General features: G+C 41.6%; 1 protein-coding gene across 2 annotated transcripts in view; it reads left to right on the forward strand.

The window, feature by feature from the left end:
• Window positions 1–9,989: 9,989 nt before the first annotated feature.
• Window positions 9,990–21,414, forward strand: part of LOC101388206 (serine/threonine-protein phosphatase 4 regulatory subunit 2) — a 65,929-nt gene continuing 54,504 nt past the window's right edge. Inside the window, exons 1-2 of one of the 2 annotated variants that reach the window (XM_004419925.3) lie at window positions 9,990–10,232; window positions 11,232–11,313. In XM_004419925.3, coding sequence (XP_004419982.2) covers window positions 10,199–10,232; window positions 11,232–11,313 — 116 coding nt within the window. In that variant the 5' untranslated portion in view covers window positions 9,990–10,198. Of the gene's footprint in view, window positions 10,233–10,903; window positions 11,086–11,231; window positions 11,314–21,414 lie in introns of those variants that run through there. The other variant, XM_087431349.1, reaches the window with a different exon arrangement.

Below are 21,414 nucleotides of genomic sequence, written 5' to 3' on the forward strand. Positions count from 1 at the left end.
GCACTGGGACTACAATCTACAATTCTTGGGCTTTTATGTAAATGTCTACTTCCTTTACATTTGTCTATCCCACTAGACTGTAAGATCCATGACGGCAAGGATCCTGTCTGCCTTGTTCACCGCTGTCTCCACAGACCAGTTCCTGGCATAAAATACACACTCAGGAAATATTCAGCCCTGAGAATTTCCTGGGGTCCAAGCCCATGACTTTGCTGATAGAAGCTGATCCCCTTGCCCCCTACCTATTCTACCCTTCTGGGTAGAATAAAATCTGTAATAAAATCCACATGCAATTAGGCAGTTGCAGAAGTGACCTATCTTATGACAAACCAGAAAATAGCCAAATCCAATCAATGTGACTTTGGGTGGTCTCACCAGTTTTTAGGGGCTGAAATGTAAACAAAGATGAAACTACATACTTGGCCAAAAAGTACAGGAAATAAATGCTGCAACTAACTGATAAACCTTGGAAATGAAAATCAAAACAACACAAAGGTATTCATTTTTTTACCTATCAGATTGATGAAAATTAGTGAGTCCACAAGTGTGTGTACACTTACATACTTTGGGAAGTTGACAGCGCTGTTTGAGGGAGTCAGTTGGCACTGTCGATTAAAAATGCACCTATCCAGCAATTGCTCTCCTAGAAAAATAGTATTCCATAGGCACAGAGAGTCTTATAGTAATAGTAACAGCAACGGCAGTAGCACAGGTAATAATAATAATAATATGAAAACATAATAAAAGATTTGCCAGGCACTACCCTAGGATCTCAGTCTTTTATGAGATCTCAGTCTTTTATGAGGTGAATACTATTTCTATTTTATAAAAGAGGACACTGAGACTTGAATTATCCAAGATCTTGTTTATAACAGATCAAAACTGGTTAGTCCTATATATCACTCATAGATGACTGGTTAAATAATAATATTCTATCTATACTCCAAACTACTATGTAAAATAAGATTTAGATTAGTATTTATAAAATAAAATGAAAAGATCCCAAGACATATTACTAAGTCAAAAAAATTAAATTGCAGAAGAATACATTACTATTCAGAGAGAGAAATTTAAGCCAAAAATAACTACTTCAATATGTATTTATGCAACAAATATTTATTTATTGAGCACCTATGGGATACAGACACTGTGCAAGCCTTCAAGATGCGTGGGAACAATCAGTAAACAAAACATAGTTTCCTGTCCTCAGGGTGCTATGTTCTAGTAATGCAGAGACATACAGCAAACACAATTTAAAACGGAAATTACGTAACCTGTTAGGAGATGGAAAGGGCAAATGAGCAAAAATGAGCAAAAGAAACAGGTCAGGAGTGCAGGGGAGGATGGAGGGTGCCACGTCACTTAGTGTGGTCAGGGGAGGCCTCATTGAGAAGATGGATCTGGAGGAGGTGGGGGGGTCACGTGGCTGTCCCAGGGAAGAGCGATCAGGCAGAAGGAAGAGCCAGGGCAAGGTCCTAAGCAGGGAGTGTACCCACAGGTTAAAGGTACATCACCAAGGCCAGCAAGCCTGGAGCAGCTTAAAGAAGGGCTCCTGGTTGGGGTAGGAGATAATGTTAGAGAGAGAAGGGAGTGGCAGAGTACGCCTAGGGGGCCGAAGTGTGGCTCATTGTAAGGACATGGCTTTTACTCTGAGTGAAACAAGAGCAATGCAGAGATTTGAGCAGAGGTGTGACATGATCTGATCTTCTTGTTCAAAGGACCCTGGCTGCTGTATTGAAAATAAATTGTAGGAAAGCAAGGATAGAAGGCAGAAGAGCTCTTGGAGGCTGTCGTAATAACACAGGTGAGACACATACACCACATAAACATCCAGAAAGACTCACAGCCAACTCGTAATGCTTCATATAGCTGTGGTGGGTGTCGGGTCAGGGAGAGGGTCATAAGAGACTTTTGCTTGCCCTGTATTCTTTGAGTTGCTTTATGAAACATTATTTATCAGTTATTTGAGGAATTAAAAATTACTTTTATTACTATTATTATTATAAATACTAATAATTTTTACCCTTTCTTCCAGAATAATTCAGTCTAAAACCAGTCAGGTGTAGCCGAGACAAGTAGGAATCTGCAAGGGGGTAGGGGAAGGAAGCCTGGTGCAGAGTGTCAGAGTGCAAGAGAGGTGAGAACGGCAACTGTTAAAAGATTGGCAGTGGTAACAGGTCGGTTGCATACCATGGAGATTGATCCAGCAAGTCAACATATTGAGAATAATGGCAGCCAGTTTCTTTACTGTTGGAGTTCTACATACGGCAAGGGAGAAAACTAGAATGAACCCTCCAGTGTTAGATGGGCATTGGACGCTGTGAACTCATAGTTTTCTATAAATAAATTAATTAAATAAATAAACATATATATATTTATATTTATATAGCTAGTACAGAAATAAATATATACGTGAATGTGGATGTGTATATGAATACATGTATATATTCTCTTGCTCTGTCTGTCAATAGGGCCTGGGAGCAATGACATCTCAATGGCAGTGAAGACCCTAGCAGCCTCATCTAGGTTCCTAAATAGCATTCTCCACTAAAATGAATCAGGATTTCTTGGAGAAATGGCTAATTTCAGGGGTGGGAGAGGGAAGATGCAAGATGAGCCTGGAATAGCTTTTCATACAGAAAATAAAGAAGTGCTCCAAGAATGATGGGGACATGTCAAAAGGATGCAGAAGCCAGTTCAAAGAAGTTCCCACTGGCCAAGTCTAGGACAATTTATGTATCAAAATAAATAATGATAGTAATGGATTATAACCCATTGAATAAAATAGGAATCCGTGAGTCCAAACTAATATAAATTTAAAAAAATGAATGAATGAGAGAAGATGAATCCTCTCTTATATTAGAATACTGATTAATAAATGTAAAATGAATGATGGAATTAGAAAACCAGCATCTGGCAACCACCATAGTAATAATTAACTCAGCCAAGAATTATCAATGGATGCAAAAACTCAAGAGTGAAAGTTTGATGAGAAATGAGATATTTACATAGTTTCAAAGTACCTCCTCACAAAACAATTTGAGTTACTATAGTGGACTAAATGGTAGCCCCCAAAATGATATGCCCACGTCCTCATCCCTGGAACCTGTGATTGTTACCTTATTGGGAAAAAGGGTCTTTGTAGATGTAATTTAAGAATCTTGAGCTGAGGAGATCATCCTGGATTATCTAGGTGAGCCCTAAATCCAATAACTAGTGTCCTTTTAAGAGTAAGGTCAAGGGAGACTTGACAGACAGAAGAAGAGGGGATGTGACCACAGAGGCAGAGATGGGAGTGATACAGCCACACGTCAAGGAACAGCAGAAGCCGGCAGAAGTAAGGAACTGAGTCTCCCCTAGAGCCTCTAGAGGGAGTATGGCCCTACTGACACTTGATCTCAGACTTCTGGCCTCCAGAACTGTAAGAGAATACATTTCTGTTGTTTTAAGCCACCCAGTTTGTGGTAACTTGTTACCAGCAGCCACAGGAAACATACAATTACAAAGGGGAAAAGAGCAATCTTACAGAGGCAAAATCTGGCAGGCACTACCTTAATCACGTGATCAAAGTGAACATCAGTAATGGGACAAACTGAAATTGTGGGCCACCACTAGGATGAAATGAGAAAACATAGCATCCCTTCTATGACATTCCTGCCAGAGATGCATCACCTGAATCTAGTCACGAGGAAATGTCATACAAACCCCAAATGAGGGACAGTCTACAATGGTAATCTTCAACAGGATCAAGGTAATGAAAGTCAAGGGAAGACTGAGGAACTCTCTTAGCCTGAAGGAGACTAAAGAGACAACTGAATGCAACTCGTGACCCAGGACTGGATCCTTCTTCTAGAAAGGACATTATTGATTCAACTGGTATAATTTAAATAGAGTCAGAGGATGAGATGGAGGTAATATATCAATGCTAATTTTCTGATCTTGATAGTATTGTCTTTATGTAGCAGAATGGCCTTGAAGGAATTGCATGCTAAAGGGTGTGTAATTTCAGGGGTTTGGGGGTAAAAGTTGGACAACTCACTCCCAAATGGTTTAGAAACAAAATGTTCTTTGTACCATACTTGCAAATCTTTTATGAGTTTGAAATGATTTCGAAAGAAAAAGGAAACAAAATCACAAATATTATCTTTGTACTTCTTAACCTAAATAACAACAATAACTAATGCTGATTGAATCAAATCACTTGCTTAATCCTCACAGCAAACCTATGAGTGAGGTACTATTATTAACTGCAATTTGCAGATGAGGAGACTGAGGCATTTTGATATTAATCATTTACCAGAGTTCACACAGCTAGGAAGTGATAAGCAGGAATTAAACCCAGATCTGTTTGATTTTAGACCCTTTTCTCTTAATTAGCACACCACTCAATTTTATCATATTCAATTATTGAATATTGTGTGTGTATATGTATGCATCTATATGTGTGTATGTATATGTACTGGTCAGGGTTCTACAGAGAAACAGAACCAATAGGATGTATATGTGTGTGTATATATATTTATATAAGGAATTGGCTTCTTTATTATAATATTTAATTAATATAATTAATTATAATTACTTATTATAATTGGTGATTATGGAGGCTGGCAAGCCCCAAGATCTGCAGGGTCATTCTCCAAGCGGGAGACCCAGGAGAACCAATGATGTAGTTCTAGTCCGAAGGCTTGCAGACTTGAGACCCAGGAAGAGTTGGTATTTCAGCTTGAGTCCAAAGGTAGGAAAAAAAGCCAATGTCTCAGTTTGAAACCCATCAGGGAGGAAGAATTCTCTGTTACTCAGCGGGGGAGGGGGTGCCAGCCTTTTTGTTCTGTTCAGGCCTTCAACTGATTGGATGTGAGGCTCACCCACATTAAGGAGGGCAATCTGCTTTACTTAGTCTGATTTAAATGTTACTCTCAAAAAGCACCCAGAATAATGTTTGATTGACTATCAGGGCACTCCGTGGCCCAGTCAAGTCGACACATAAAATTAACCATCACAGTATATATACATATAATATATGTGTGTGTGTTTATAGATATAGATATACATATCTATCTATCTATATATATATAGAGAGAGACTAGGCTAAAAAGTGGACATTTGATAGCAAGAATTGATTAGTGTCTATCCGGCCCTGCCTGAGGGAGAGGGGAGATGCCATTTCCTACACACACTGGAGGAGTGTACTCTCACATGGGGATGGGATTGTGTTTCCAAACGACACCCACAGTTAGGACGAACTTTCTCTCAGATTGCTTGTTTGCTTGGGCTCCACACTGCACCATCCTGCCTGCTGTTTGAGTTTGGTTAGGGTTAGTCAGGCCCCTGTTGTAGTCATCTTTGGGGGTCTCTGGCTGCCGCTTCCCCCACTCCTCTATTGCCTGGCCTCGATGCCCCACATCCACAGCCAAAGTGTTAGGGTTTACGCTAGGAGCCTCTGTACTTTCCAGGCCACAGTTGAGTGAACACTTGGCCCAAGATACTCTGGTTGCGACTGAGAGATGCTGGTCACTTGTCTTAGCAAGTCACTGGAAATGAGGCCACCTATCTGTGAGCAGTAAACACTGATTCAGAGAGAGAGAGAGAAATGTGCAGACCTGAAGAAGAGAATGGTATTGGGTTCAGTTAGAGTCCTGGATGCCATGGAGTACCCTACTCTCCTACCAAATTCCCATTTTCTTTCACACAATTTGAAGTGAACTCCCATTATTGCAGTCAAATTCAGCGAAGTCATCCAGCTCGGCAGTACTCCTCTTTGCGAGCCTCCTCTCCTAACACTGCTCTTCAGCTCAACACGGCCACCAGCAGCAATCACACGGTTGTGGCACCACAGGAAGCAACCCAGAGTCTTTCAGAACAGATCCTTTGTTATCCTTATTTCCAATAAAAATGTGTCAGCTTTGGAGAGTCTCTAGAAAAAAGTTAACCCTGATGATACGTGAAACTACCCTCTTAACTGTTTAGAAAATTGTTTCCCCTTATTTTGTCCACCTTCCTACCTCAGCTTCATCTTGATACCCACTACGACATATAAATAAGGTCCAAAAGGCATGAGTAAAAGGCCATGAGAATCAAAGAGCCTCCAGGGCCGGCCCCGTGGCTTAGCAGGTAAGTGCGCATGCTCTGCTGCTGGCGGCCCGGGTTCGGACCCCGGGCGCGCACAGACGCACCGCTTCTCCACCGTGCTGAGGCCGCGTCCCACATACAGCAACTAGAAGGATGTGCAGCTGTGACATGCAACTATCTACTGGGGCTTTGGGGGAAAAAGTAAATAAATAAAATCTTCAAAGAGCCTCCAAGGCTTTCTGTAGTGGTGTTTTAACCCAGCCTGTTCCCTGTCCTCCAATCCTTGTAGATGGGGTGTGAGTTTTTCTAGACTTTTCCTCAATCCCCTCTTCATGTCCCTTCCCACAGCCTCATCCCCGAGGGATGGTCAGACTCCAGTAATTCTCCCTGGGGTTATAAGAAGATCCTCAAGCATTTTCTCTGACATGGTCCCAGCTGTTTTCTCTCTCTCACTTCTCTTTCTGTTTCCATCTTCCACCTCCTACTCTGTGTTTTCTCAAGTTCGGGCTTTTTCCCTCTTGCATATTCCTGGAGCAATGGGCCGGTCTTCCACATTGACGTGTGGTTTACGTTTATTTAAGGTCCATCTCCTCCATCAGACCATGAGCTCCGTGGGGGAAATAGAGTCTAGTTACATCTTCTCCCTACACCCAGGAGGCCCTCAACGACTGTTTGCCTGGTTAATACCATTCCCTCTGCCTGGAAGTCTCTTCCCTGTAGGTGCAAACTTTTTCCAGTCTTTAAGCAAGGCCTTTCTAAAGAGCAACTTCTATCCCTGCCTGGAAGAGATTTCAAAGGCCTCTGACCACCCAGTTCGCATACACCCCTTCTACTTTGCATCAGAATCTATGCTCTGATATACCAAACTATACTTTTACAGCGTACTCTTATCTCTCCTGGTAGTTTGCAACCTTCTTGAGGACAAGAAAGTGTTTGGGGGCTTTGAAGTCAGTCCAGGTCTGAAACATGGGTCAGTCACTTGCTTGTGTAGTTGTGTGACCATGGGCAAGTTAGTTCACCTCTTTATACCTCAATTTTCCCTTCTATTAAGTGGGATAATAATATCACCTATCTCATAGGATTTTTGCTAGGATTACACTGGCTATTTTTGTAACAGAGAATACTTAATAAATGTTAGCTGTTACTATTAATATTCTCATTTGTCGTATTAGTTATCTATTGCTGTGTAACAAATTATCCCAGAATTTGGAAACTTAGAACAATTATAAACATTTGTCATCTTTCATAGTTTCTGTGGATCAGGAATTGAGGAGCAGCTTAGATGGGTGGTTCTGGCTTGGGATCCCTCATAAGGTTGTGGTCCAGATGCCAGCTGGGGCTGCAGTCATCTGAAGGATTTCTGTAGGCTGAAGGACCCACTTCTAACACCTCGGTTCTTCTCCATTGGGACCTTTCCCCAGGGCTGCTCTAATGTTCTCATGACATGGCAGATGGCTTCCTCTAGAGCCAGCAATCCAAGAGCCCAAGGCAGATGCCAAAGCATATTTTATGACCCAGCCTCAGAAGTGAAACACCATTCCCTCTGCCACACTCCTACTGGTCACACAGGCCAGCTCTGATTCAGTGTGGGAGGAGACTACACTAGGGCGTGAATCCCAGGAGACAGCACAGTTGGGGCAATCTCAGAGGCTGGCTGTCACATTTACATTCTGTTTTCTTCCAAAGGGATTAGTATCAGTGAGAGGCTCTAGCAATCACAGACATTGCGATGCATGCTGCCTAGAGAATTCCAAGGAAGGAGGAAGAAATGAACCGCAGAAATAATTCTTCACCCTCATCTCTTGCCACTTCTGCCCTTGCACTCTCAGCTCAATTCAGACTGAATTTCTTATGGCTCTTCAGAACCCACCTGGCTCTTCTCTCTCATTTCAAGGCCTGTGCACTGATGGTTTTCCTGTATGAAAGCTCCTCTTGGCTACCTTCCTCTCATAATTCGGGTCTCAGCTTAAATACCTACTTCCTCCAGGGAAACTTTCTCTGATCCCCCTAGGCTGCTGCTGCTGTGTGTACTTTGTCTCCTGTCATGGACTTTTCCAGTGTTTAGAAGTTGAGGCAACCCCAAGTGAGGGAACAGTTGATGAAAATGGACAAAGCAAGGTGAAAGAAATTAGCATGGTATATTGTCTAACAGAAAGTTCCAAAAGAACTTTTTGCAATAGTGGAATTTTCTTTATCCATGCTATATAATATGGAAGCCGCTAGCCACCTGTGGCTATCAAGTACTTGAAATGTGGCTAGTGTGACCGAGGGACTGAATTTTACTGAAGAACTCAGGAACTGAATTATAAATTTTATTTAATTTTAATTAATTCAAATTTAAATACCCACACATGGCTAGTGCCAACTGTATTGTCCCTCACAGCTCTTACAGGAAGAGGCCTGCCTGAATAGAGGACAGGGTGGCAGGGAGAAGTGGAGACTAAGCTTTGCTGTGTAGAGAGTAGGCCCCTTCAGATCAGAAGGGACCAGATAAACTAAATCCATGGTGAGTGCTGGCCAAGTGTTTGATGATGACACTCCCTTATACCCCCCTGCAAGGCTATTTGTAATTGAGCTGGATGCTCTGAACAATGGAAGAGTTTCAAGACACAGGGGACTGGTTCTCTGATGGCAAAATTGAGAGAAGTATTTTGTGTGGGGGCAGCTTTTGCCTACCTCTGCCACGTGGGGTCAGGGTTAGGGTCAGGGTCAGGGCCATCGTCTTTTAAGAGAGTCAACAGTTGCAACGGCTTGTGTCCAAATCTGCACCTTCTAAGACAAGAAAAGAAATAGTCTTTCCTCCCTCCCTTCCTTCCTTCCTTGTGCTAGGCTTTGAGAGGAGAAGGTGGAACAAGTTAAGATCTTTTCCTTGAAAAGCTCACAGACAAGAGAAGACAATAAAAATGTCCACACGCTGGCTGGGAGCCAGATGTTCTGGGTTCTGGTGCTGTTTTCCAGGCTAGCTCTCTACGTCTCAGCTATCCTATTGGTAAAAATGCCAGGCCTGGAGAGGACTTCCGAGGTCCCCGCCCTCTCTAACTTCCTGGGCGCTTACGCAATGTCATCAGAATCATGATAATAAAAACAACAGCCACGTTAACTGAGTGCTTACAAGTTCTAGTTGTCGTTAGTGCCGTGGAATCGACTCCGACTCCGAGTGACCCAGCATACAGCAGATGAGAACCCTGCCCGGGCTTGTTTAAGGCCATCCTGTCACCTGTGGCGCTGTATCAGACAGTGTGCTAAATGCTTCATATTCTCCATTTCACTCAAGCCTCACGGCTGTTTTACAAATCCCCACTTTGTAGATGAGAAAACTGAGGCTCCATGAGTTTAAATAACTAGTCCAGGGTCACACAGAGAGTAAATAGTTGAGTTGGGCTTTGAATCTAGCTGGGTCCAATCCCTAAGCTTTTAATCCCTTTGCTGTATGCATTGCTTCTCTTCAAGGGTGAGTCAGTGACGAACGCTGGGTTCAGGCAGGGAGGTATTCTTGTTTCGATTGTTAGTAATACCGACTGTTTGTTTACGCACACTCGGACCGCTGTGTGTACACACGCTCATTTAATTCTCACAGCAACTAACAGGGTGGTCGGTACTAGATTGTAGAGATGGGGAAATTAAGGCTCAGAGAGGCTCAGTAAATTGCTCAAGGTCACACAGCCAGCAAAAAACAGGCACTCAAAGCCAGGGGTCTACCTCCAGCCCCTTGCCTTGACGACTCGGTCTCCAGCACCGCGCAGGCACGGCGGGGGCCACCAGCAAGGGAGCGGCCGGCGCCTGCCGAGTCTCGGTCGGCCCTAGGGGCACGCCTCCGCCGCGCACGCGCTCTCGGGCTCCGGGTCGGGGCGCGCGGCGGGCGCGAGGACGGCGGCGGGGAGCGTGCGCGCGGTGACGTGCCGGGCGCCATGTTGGAGGGCTGGTGGTAGCGGCTCGGGGAGGTGCTCGCTCTCTCGGTCTCGCTGTCTCTCGCTCGCTTCCCCCGGCTCCCTTCGGTGCCCCCCCCGGTCGCCTGCGTGACGGAGTGTGTGCGAGGGAGGGGGAGGGCGGCGGGGGGGTGGGGGGAGGCGTTCCGGTGCCCGGGAGACCCGCGGAGGGAGGTGGAGGCTGCGAGGGACTCCGGGAAGCCATGGACGTCGAGAGGCTGCAGGAGGCGCTGAAAGGTGGGGGTAGCTGCCCCCTCTCCCTTCCTCCACCCCGCGCGGCCCTCTCCCCTCTCCCTTCGGGGCGGGTGGCTCCGAAGGCCGGGGCCGGGCGCGGGCGGCGCGCTTCCCCGGCTCCCATCCCCCCTCCCGCCTCCCCAGGGGCGGGGAGCCCTGTGGGCAGCTCCCTCCCGCCCCGCTCTGGGCTTTGTGTCGGCCGCCGGCGTCTGGGCTGGGGGAGGGGAGCCGGGGACGCTCTCGCCGGGGCCCCAGCCCCTCTCCCACCCCTCCGGGTGCAGGTCTCGGGCCCGCAGCCCGCTCCCCGGCGGGCTCGGTTCCCCGGCAGGCCCCCGCCCGCCAGGCGTCGGGGGGAGAGAAAAAGTAAAAGGTCGGGGGCGGAGGGGGCGGCAGAGCAACTTTGAAGTGTCTCGGGAAGCGTTTTGCGGGGCTTCTGAAGTCATCTTTCCACGCGCCCTCCTTCTAAGTGGTCGCTCTCGCTGCTCTTGATCGGTCGCCTTCTAAGCAACAGGCTTGGGAACAGCGTTCTCAAACTTAGAATAGCGTGGTTTCAGCGTTTCGAGAATTGTGTTTTGACATCCAGAGTCATTTGGGGACGGCTACAGGCGGTAGCTGGTGTTTCTTAAACGCAGATTTATGAACCTTCCTTAGATAAACAATTTGTGGGGGTGGGGGCCTGGGATTTGTTTTTTAACCAGCTTCCCGGGTGAATCTGATGCTGGTGTGCCCCCGGACTGCAGTTTGAGAAACACTGCCTTAAGGATGGTTTGTGGAGAAGTTGAGTGCTCCCTTTAGGAGGATTCTTGTTACCTGTGAAGAGGGTGACATGTTGGAAGTTGAATTTGGGAGAGTCAAGGTGGTTATTTGGTTGAGAGGCTAATTTTTTTTTTTTTATTGTTAATGTGAGGAAGGACTGGGAGGAAAGTTTGTTTGTAGAGGGCATTGGAGATGGTCGATGGACTTTGAGAAATACTGATAACTTTTCTTTCTTCTCTTATCTAGATTTTGAGAAGAGAGGGAAAAAGGAAGTTTGTCCGGTCCTGGATCAGTTTCTTTGTCATGTAGCCAAGACTGGAGAAACAATGTGAGTTGAAAACATGTATTCGTTGTTATAGACCTATGTATCATTCAGAATTGCTTAGGAAAGGGAAAAAAGTGTTTTTCAGAAGAATTGAAGAATCCATCTAGCTGAACTGTACAAGTTCAGTTCAGTCATTTAAAACATTTACTAAGTACATACACTTTATTTACTTTATGCATGCTCTGTAATGAATTTTTAAAATTTGTTAAGTTTTTCTTTATAGCCTTGGTACTTTTAGAAGTTACTGGTCTAAAAGAGCCGGAGAAAGGAAGAATGCCTACTCCCATTATAACCCTTTTTGGCCATAACAGGCTTATTCCCAGAATTTTGTGGCTTTGATTCTGTTTCAGATTCTTTTGTTGCTGGTATTTTCTCATATTGTCCTGTATCCAGCCCTTTGTTGTCATATTTATGTATGTGGGTGTTTGAAGTGTCACTTCTGTTTATTCTCTTGAGGACTCAGGGTGATTATCTGACAAATTCCAGATGCTACAGTTTTGACTGTCCTGTAAACTTTCTAGGATAGCTAACTTGTTACATGTGCTCAGCATTTTGTTAGGCTTGTTTCCAAGTGTTGTGAATTTGAAACTTATACTATGAAGTTAGGACTGTTTTCAAAAGAACATTCCAGTTTGATATGTGAGTAGTTTGTGTGGCAGGAGCTGTTTTCACACTGTGGCTAAGTTGATTTGTAGAGAGCAGTGCAGATTTGGTAACTTCCTTTTAGTCTTTTCTTTGGGTAGGGAGTGCGGAGCAGGAAGGGGAAAGGTTTCTTTGGCTGCGGTGTTAATAAGTGGGCTTCCTTTTGGCTCCCCTACTTCTTGCCTATTTTAAAATTCATTTTGAGGCCCAATATAAGAGTGGAAGCTTCAGCAAGTGATGTATACTTTCTTTCACTATTAGCAAATGTTCATTTCTCACAAGATTTGCTTATGGTTGTAGTGTAGCCTTCTAATAATTAGCCTAATTTTAGAAAGGAAAAAAAACTTCTTTAATGGTCCTGTAGACAAGCTGAACTTCCTTAATGCATTATTAAGATTACCAGTCAACTTGAGAATGTGACTGTGATCTGTTCAATCTTATATTTATTACATTTTAAAAATGGAACCCTTTAGGGGGAAAAAAGTCACTTTTGCCTCTGAATTATAGTGTCTTAGAACATCTTGATTTTTAAAAATTGATGCAAAATAACTGGTATTTATGTAAATAAGCTTAAAAATGACTAGATGCCAGCTTTCAAAAATAATTCCTAAATCATAAATGCTTAGATTGCCACTATTTCTTTTGAAATGCTAGTTGGTCCAAACTTACCCCTCTCAAGAATATCAAGAGGAAAAGCATTTTACTTTCAGAATTTTGGATACATAAAATTATATTAAACTATCTGGGGATAGATACTTAAAAGCTCTTCTCTTATTTAGCTTATCAGGTCTGTATAAACTGCCTTTCCTTTATGATGAAATATATTGTCTATAAATGTATAAATAGTTGAAAGTTTCCAAAAGAAAGCTTTTTAAAATTCTGTCTAACTGGATCACCAAGTGGCTAGGGAAATTTAACCTGATGTTTCTGGGAAATTATTTTATCCTGATAGAGAACTTAAACTAGCTCCTCCTCCCTCCGGTTAGGTGCTTGTACATTTTACTTCAAATATTTTGTATTAAAATGATTGGTGGTGGTAGATTCTTTACGGAGTTTGGAAAATATTTTTTAATTTCTCGTTCAAGCAGCTGGTGTTTATACATTTAGCTTTATTTAGCTTTGGTTGTGTTTTTGGGTTTTGGGGTTTTTTGGTGAGGAAGATTAACCTTGAGCTAACATCTGTTGCAATCTTCCTCTTTTTTTACTGAGGGAGATTGACCCTGGGCTAACATCCGTGCCCATTTTCCTCTACTTTATATGTGGGATGCCTGCCACAGCATGGCTTGATAAGCGGTGCATAGGTCTGTGCCTGGGATCCGAATCTGTGAACCCTGGGCTGCTGAAGTGGAGCGCATGAGCTTAACCACTATGCCACCGGGGCAGCCCCTTTTGTGGTTTTTTTTTTTTTTTTAAATCAAAATGGGCATGTCTTAACTTGTGATACTGAAATTTGTTGAGTTTTTGTCATGCGTTTATGGCTAAACTGAGCTCTAACTTCTAAGATTGTAACGAGAATGAAAGTCTAAAGGAAAAGTCAGATATCTTTGATGTTTTAGGATGGATGAGTTGCTTAAGATAAGAATTCCATTCTGTTTTTATTTTCATTGATACATTATAGCAAGAAGTCATTAACAGAAGAAGCATGTCTAGGATATTTATTTTCCATTTAAAAAAATTTGACACTTGTGTTTTTAACTTGAGAGAGATTTTGGAATTGTAAGTTTAGGTTCTTAATGAGGAGGAGGTTGTAGGAAAATTAAGAGCATTGGAGCAGTTTTCCTTCTTAGTCTTTTCGAAATTACCTGTAAATATCTATTTTAGGAAGTTGGGAAAGATGCCAAGACACAGGGTACCAAATGGTTATGAAGAGAGACATATCTATCCGTCTAATGATCCCCAAATTAGTTGTTTTGGGCCACTTGAGAAAAATATTTATGTTGAAAAGGTTAGTTTCTCCTGAAAATGGGACATTTCTTTGAGCAACCCTTCTCTGAAGGTAACAGTTCCTAACTTAATGCCAAGTATATATTATGTGCTGAGTGAACAGAAACATATGTGGTGGGTTTCAGTCATAAACATTTGATGGATTTTAGTCATGGATTTAAACATATTTGATGGGTTTTAGTTGTGCTAATTCTTTTGATGGTCAGTTTCTCCCATCTTTGGCCTTTGGGAGCCTGTTCCAGTTGATTCCAGAGTCCTTTTGACTTGACCCCAGTAGTCTTTGATAGCATCCTTACTGTCTGGTCTAAGAACATGCTCTAAGCTCATTTCCTGCCCCATACCTGGAATCAGCCATTTCTCAAGAAACCCTGTCTTCCTTTTAGTGGGAAATGGTTTTTAAAGACTACAGCCTGGGTGCTAGAGATGCTTATTATTACTGAGTTGGTCATTGCTTTTAGCCTCTTGAGTGGACGGGACTAGCTAAAATACTTGGTGATTCATACTTATAGTTCCAGGTCAAAATCAGGACTACGAGATGTTTTACTTCTTCCACACCAAAAAATCCTGGTCCTCAATGACATAGGGGATAGTAGAGTTAGGATATCTCATATTTTCTGACTATATTTAACATTACACACCAAAGAGTCTAAGAATAATACCACCAATATAATTACTAAGAACATTAAAAAATTTTTACATATACTCTCCCAATTTCTAGCCCCCATTAAAAAAAAAGTAGTTGTGTCTATATTATCTGAACATGTAGCTGTTACATAAGTTTCCTTTTTAACCGTCATTTACTCTAGTTTTACAGTAGCTATATATTTAATGCTCGCCACCAGGCCTTATGTCAGTGTCTCTAGTCAGTTTGGTTGTCTGAAGGTCATGCTCTGGTAGATTTTTCAGGCAGAGCTCATGGGAACAATACTTCCTGAATTCTTGTATGTTAACAGTTTGTGACCTTTGTTCTTGAAGGTCAGTTTGACTGGAAATAAAATCTTTGGTTCACATTTTTTGTCCTTGAGTAGCTTAAATATGTTAATTCCATTGTTTTCCCCAGTTTAAAGAGTTACTGGCAAAAATCTGATGATAATCTAATTTTCTTTACCTTATAAACCACCTACTCTTTTTGCCTAGCTTCCCAAAGGATTTTTTCTTTTTCTTTGAAGTGCGGTAATTTTTCTAGACTATATCTTAGTGTTTGGGATTTTGAATCAGTATACTCAGGTATGTGATGTTCTCTTTCAGTATGTATGTTTAAAATTTTTTTTGTTTGTTTTAATTTCAGGAAAGTGATTTTTGAATTATTTCCTTTGGTTTTCTGTTTCAGGGACTATGTTGCATCAACTCACACATCTTCAGTATTTGTTATTTTGTCCTGAATACTTTTTCTTCATTCCTGTTTTTAAAAAACAGCTTTATTTAGGTATAATTGACATACAGTCAATTTCATTTATTGAATAGGTATAGTTGGCTAAGTTTTGACATCTATACTCACGAAACTATCACTACACTCAAGATTGTAAACATATCCATTACTCCCAGTTTTCTTCGTGCCCCTTTGTAATCTTTCCTCTTTGTGTGTGCTCCTCTCCCCAATGATCTGTTTTTTGTCTCTAGATTAGTTTCCATGTTCTAGAATTTTATATAAATGGAATCATACAGTATTTATTTGGCTTCTTTTACTCAATATAATTATTTGAGATTGATCCATGTTGTTATGGTTATCAGCAGTTCATTCCTTTTTATTTTTGAGTAGTATTATATGGAAATCCTACAATTTTTTTATACATTCACCTGTTGGTGGACATTTGGGTAATTTCTAGTTTTTTGTATTTAAAAGCAAGTATGAAAATTGTGTGTACAAGTCTTTGTATGGACACCTGCATTCTTTTCTTTTGGATAAAAACCTAGGAGTGGAATGGCTGGATCATATTGTAGATGTAAGGTTAACTTCTTGAGAAACTGCCAGACTTTTCCAGAGTGATTATACCAGTTGGCATTCCCACCAGCATTATGGGGGTTGAGTTCAGTTTCTCCACATTCTTTTCAACACTTAGTATGGCCAATCTTTTTCACTTTAGCCATTCTAATAGATGCTTATTGCATAGTGGTTTTACTTTGTATTTCCCTAATGACTAGTGATGTTGAGCATCCTTCCATGTGTTTATTTGCTAAACATATATCTTCTTTGGTAAATTGTTCAAATCTTTGCCCGTTTTAATGTGGTTTTTTTCCACTTTTTGTGTGTGTGTGTGTGAGGAAGATCAGCCCTGAGTTAACATCCATGCCAGTCCTCCTCTTTTTGCTGAGCAAGACTGGCCCTGGGCTAACATCTGTGCATATCTTCCTCCACTTTATATGGGACGCCGCCACAGCCTGGCCTGACAAACACTGCATTGGTGCACGCCCGGGATCCGAACCGGGACACCAGCAGCAGAGCTTGCGCACTTAACCGCTATGCCACAGGGCCAGCCCCTGCCTGTTTTAAAATTGGGTTTTCTTATCGTGTTTTGAGAGTTCTTTATGTATTTTGGGTACAGGTCCTTTATATGACACATGATTTGCAAATACTTGCTACCACCGTGTGACTTGTTTTTTCATTCTCAACGGTGTCTTTCAAAGTGAAATTTTTAATTTAATTCTACTTCAATTTTAGAAAATTTCCTTCTTTGAAGGATTCTTACTGCATTATCTGTGGTGTTCATTTTGTTCTTGTGTACTTTGTAGTTTAGTCTTTATTTCCTAAAGTAATTATTTCTTTTATTTCTAATTCTTTGCTGAATTCCCTCCATTTTCTGTGTTTCTCTAATTCTGATTTGTATCATTTTTCTCAGTGTCTTTAGCTCATTTTGAAATAGTATCATACAGTTTTGATCTGTTTTTGAACAAGTCTTTCTAGCTTCCTTTGATTGCCTGTAAGGATGTTATTCTGCTCCCTGTTCTCCTTTTTTCTTGTAATAACTTCATGTTGGATTTGACCTTGATATTTTCTGTTGTGCATTTTTACATGAAATTAGTTTTTCTGAACTTTGAGGAGGCATGGTTCACAGAGCTCTCATTGTTTCTGTAAAGTGTTTAAAGAACATGGCAGCTTGCTGTCTGAAATTTCTAGGCTCTGTTCTCCACTCCTACTTTGTGTGTGTTGTGTGTGTGTGTGTGTGTGTGTGTGTGAGAGAGAGAGAGAGAGAGAGAGGAAGATTTGCGCTAAGCTAACATCTGATGCCAATCCTCCCCTTTTTGCTGAGGAAGATTGGCCCTGGGCTAACATCTGTGCCCATTTTCCTCTATTTTATATGGGATGCTGCCACAGCTTGGGTTGACATGCGGTGTGTCGGTGAGCGCCCGGGATCCAAACCTGTGAACCCCGGGCCGCCGAAGCAGAGCGCCCGCACTTAACTGCTGCGCCACCAGGTCAGCCCCTCCACTCCTACTTTTATTTGAACCTTGTCTTTCTTTCATCTCTGTTGTCCTGTTCTCCTCATTGTGGGGTCACCTCTGGCTGGGAGCTCTGGTAGGTCACTTTCAGGAGCTCATGGGAGCAAGACTACTTCTCCCTTTCAGCTTTCACTGCAGAGCCCTTCTACTCACTCACTACTGGAGTGGGCACATCCCAGCTTAGTTACAACTGCTGTTCTCAAAATAGCCTGGCATAATTTCTAGTGAATACCTGTTGGCTATTTTGTGATTCTCCTATTCCTAGGCCCTTCAGGTGCACCATGACTTATCTCTGCCTTCTCTTGCACAGATCCTGATAATGTACAGGTCACGTGACTGTCAGTTTTTCCTCACTTATTTTTGGGGTTTATCAGATTACCTTGTCAGCTAGTTTTGTTGTAAATGTTTTTGTTCATTGGTTTTTGGTTTTGCTGTCTAGTTATGTCTAATGTACAGGATTTTGGAGAGATGACAAACTCTAGCACCACTGCCATCTTCTCAGAATTTCACTTTTTAGGAAAACTTAAGTCAGTCCCTGTTAAGTTAGTTTCCTCATCTATAAAATGGGAATAGTAATACCTCATAGTATGGGTAGGTAGTACATGGAAAACTTAGCACAGTGCTTGGTAAATGGTAAATGCTCAATAAATAGTATTTGTTACTGTGTTTATACTGCTTATGTTGAGTCTACTTTTTTTTTCTCTCTACAGTTTCAAGTTTTTTGTATTCAGCAATTTTGACATACTAGTAAGAAAATAAAAGTTAGATTACTTAAAAGTAGTTATCAACAGCTAAGACCTGCATTATTATAAATAAAATCTCCTTAAGCCCATGAAACTGTTAGATCCTTCTGTGGGTTTCTTAAGGGAGGGAATTTTGTTTTGTCTAACATAGTATTTATTGAATATTTGAACGTTGTTTCTAAAATGTCAGTCTCACATACTACCTTCATGATTTTTGCCACATCTTTATAACATCTGTACAGTTATTTACTTAATACTCTCTTTTAGCTTGGCTTACTTTTTTTCTTCAGATTTTTTTTTTTTTAAGATTTTATTTATTTATTTATTTTCCCCTGAAAGCCCCAGTAGATAGTTGTATGTCCCGAAAGCCCCAGTAGATAGTTGTATGTCATAGCTGCACATCCTTCTAGTTGCTGTATGTGGGACGCGGCCTCAGCATGGCCAGAGAGGCGGTGCGTCGGTGCGCGCCCGGGATCCGAACCCGGGCCACCAACAGCGGAGCGCTTGCACTTAACCGCTAAGCCACCGGGCCGGCCCCAGATTTTTTTAAAATTGAAAAATATTACAGATGAAGTCAAGCCCTCATTTTGTCCCTCCCCAGAAATATAATCAGTATATTAGTTTTTTTCCTTAATCTTGTTGTGAAAAAAATAAGATCTGAAATCATTGGTTTGTTGCATTAGTTATATCTGTCACTTTAAAATCTATACTAAAATATGTAATAAATATGAATTATCCATGTGCCACCTAAGGTCCTCTCATGTACCATCATCGCAGTGGTACATGGGAAGCACAGTAGATTTTCACTAAATATTAGTTAAATGGATGCCCTTTTCGGTTTAAATATTCCAGAAACTGCAGTGATTAAGGTATGAACATGAAGAAGATTGTAGTTTTTATTTCTTTAATCACATCATGCTTTAAACCTGATGTACACTGCACACAATCTACTGAATGATGCACTGAAAGTTAGACACGTTGCCAACTTTGTTTGCTAACTAGAGTTAACTTCAAATCTTCCATCTCTTTGGTGCCTAAGTGAGCTCATAGTTTTCATGTTCAGTCCAGATTATTACTAGTAGTCGGCTAGTCCCCTAATTTCATGAGAGTTAGCATGTGGTAATGTCATACTTGGAAGGAGCCTGGCTTGAGTTCTGAATTTAGCTTGGCAGCTTGTATGTGAATTTGAGCAAATTATTTGTGAGCTTGTTTCCTCACTTGAAAAATGGAGTTTATACTGTATGGTTGCCTCAGCTATTGTGAGGACTTGAATAAATGAGAGTATATAGCTATAGATATTAAAATTTGGGAGAAAGTAAAAATTAGAACTGTCTATATGTTGGGCATAAATAGAGTGAATTTGGGTGAAGAAATAAATCTGAGGTACTTAATCTTGTGGAAAGAGCTCTGGTTTGAGGGTCAGGAGAGCACAAGGGAGACCTGGGTTTGAATTCCCACCTCTACCACTTAGTTACCATGTGACTAAGGCTGACTTTTTCTTAATTTCCTCATCTGTAAATTATGGATAGTAAAGTAAATCTATCTCAAGGGATGTTGTCAGGATTCAATGAGTTTATCCATATACAGTGCTTAAGACAGTGACTGGCACATGGTGAGTGACTCCCTTCCCCTCCCAAAGGGAAGCTACTATAACTATTTTTGTCTCCATTATTTAAATCACTTAAATTACTATGAGCCACAGTTTCCTCAGATACTAAATGAGGGGCTTGTTATAGATGATGTCCAAGGTTCCTTCCAGCTTGAAAAGCTTATGGGAGTCTCTTTGTTGTAACAGTATTACCTGGGGGTGGTATTGCAGCAGTAGTGATTTAAGGGTGGAGAACAGGGCGTGGTGATAGTGGCTGATGTTAAAATGTCTGCTTGTAGTGAAAGGTGTTAACTGTTGGAAGTTTGTTACATAGGTGAATGGTTTGGAGACAGTAAAAAAAATTGAGAATCAGTTGTCTTGACCTGGATGAGAAATACCAGTCACTGTTACCATTTAACTCTTTAGAGTCACGAAGAGGTTCCCAGAATGGCTCTCTTAGTGTTATCTGAATACATATGTGTGGTTTTATCTACATCCAGAATCCTCTTTGTGCCTGCCAATGAACGGATGAGTTCCTAGTGCTTATGGACTATTATTGAAGTCTGTTAAAAACTTCATGTTGCTTCAGAACATCTCATTAGTAAGAAGATAAGGAATTTATGGTCCAGAATTTACTATGGTTTCCCTCTGTTTTGTGGACTGTAGCTTTCTCACCCTTCTGATGTGGGAGTTTATTACTGAGGTGATTGGGGGTGTGTGTGTGTACGTGTCTACCTAAATCAAGTTTGAGCGTCAGTAGCCAAAAAACTTAAATCTAATCAAAGACTAAAACATGAGTATAGACGCTTGAAGAGACGAATGATGGCTGTTATTTAATATATATGCCTGTGAAAGCATTATACTTTAAAGATACCTAATGAATCTGAGAAATGTATTTTAGGTCTTCATTTTGGAGAGGTCCTCAGATGTGTTCAGTTGCTTGTCTTGGCTCTTTCTGGTTTCACCCACAGCAATCCTGTTTGTATATCCAGCTGCCTGGGTTTGGCACTGCTTGTATGGAATCTGCGTTGTATAGGCACTTCTGTAACCACCCTCCAAACTCCATTCCTGCCAAATACATTGAATTTTATTGAGAATTTACGTGATTGAATGTAAAGTGAATAATAGCTAACTTAAGTCTCAAATTAGTAATACTATAAAAGAATAGTAATAGTGCCCCCAGTGCTTTTTTGAAATGTGCCATATATGTGATAGTACAAGTAGGGCTTTTTTTATCACTTAGCAGTTTGACTTTGTAGGGGGAAAAAGCTTTATTGAGAGGCTCTAAGGTGGAGTGAAGACGCACTTGGAGCTGTATATGTCAGGATATCTCTTGCCTCTGTGATTATAGTCTGCTTGATCCTAGCTTAGAAGATAGTCCTGGTTAAAATTCTAGTTTTATTGTAACCTATTTGTTTTTTTTTTTTTAAAGATTTTATTTATTCAGCTTTTTCCCCCCAAAGCCCCAGTAGATAGTTGTATGTCATAGGTTCACATCCTTCTAGTTGCTGTACGCGGGACTCGGCCTGGCGTTGGACGGAGAAGTGGTGCCTCCAGGCGCTCCCGGGATCCGAACCCGGGCCGCCAGCATCAGAGCGCGCGCACTTAACCGCTAAGCCACAGAGCCGGCCCTATTGTAACCTATTTGAATGACCATGATGGAACCAGTTAGTTACCTAAGCCCTCTTTTCCTCAGCTCCCCTGCTGAAAAGGTGAATAGCAACACTTATTTCACAGAATTTTTGTGAA

This window comes from Ceratotherium simum, chromosome 5, assembly GCF_057802395.1.
Source record: "Ceratotherium simum simum isolate JZ-2026a chromosome 5, ASM5780239v1, whole genome shotgun sequence".
Classification (NCBI taxonomy): Eukaryota; Metazoa; Chordata; class Mammalia; order Perissodactyla; family Rhinocerotidae; genus Ceratotherium; species Ceratotherium simum.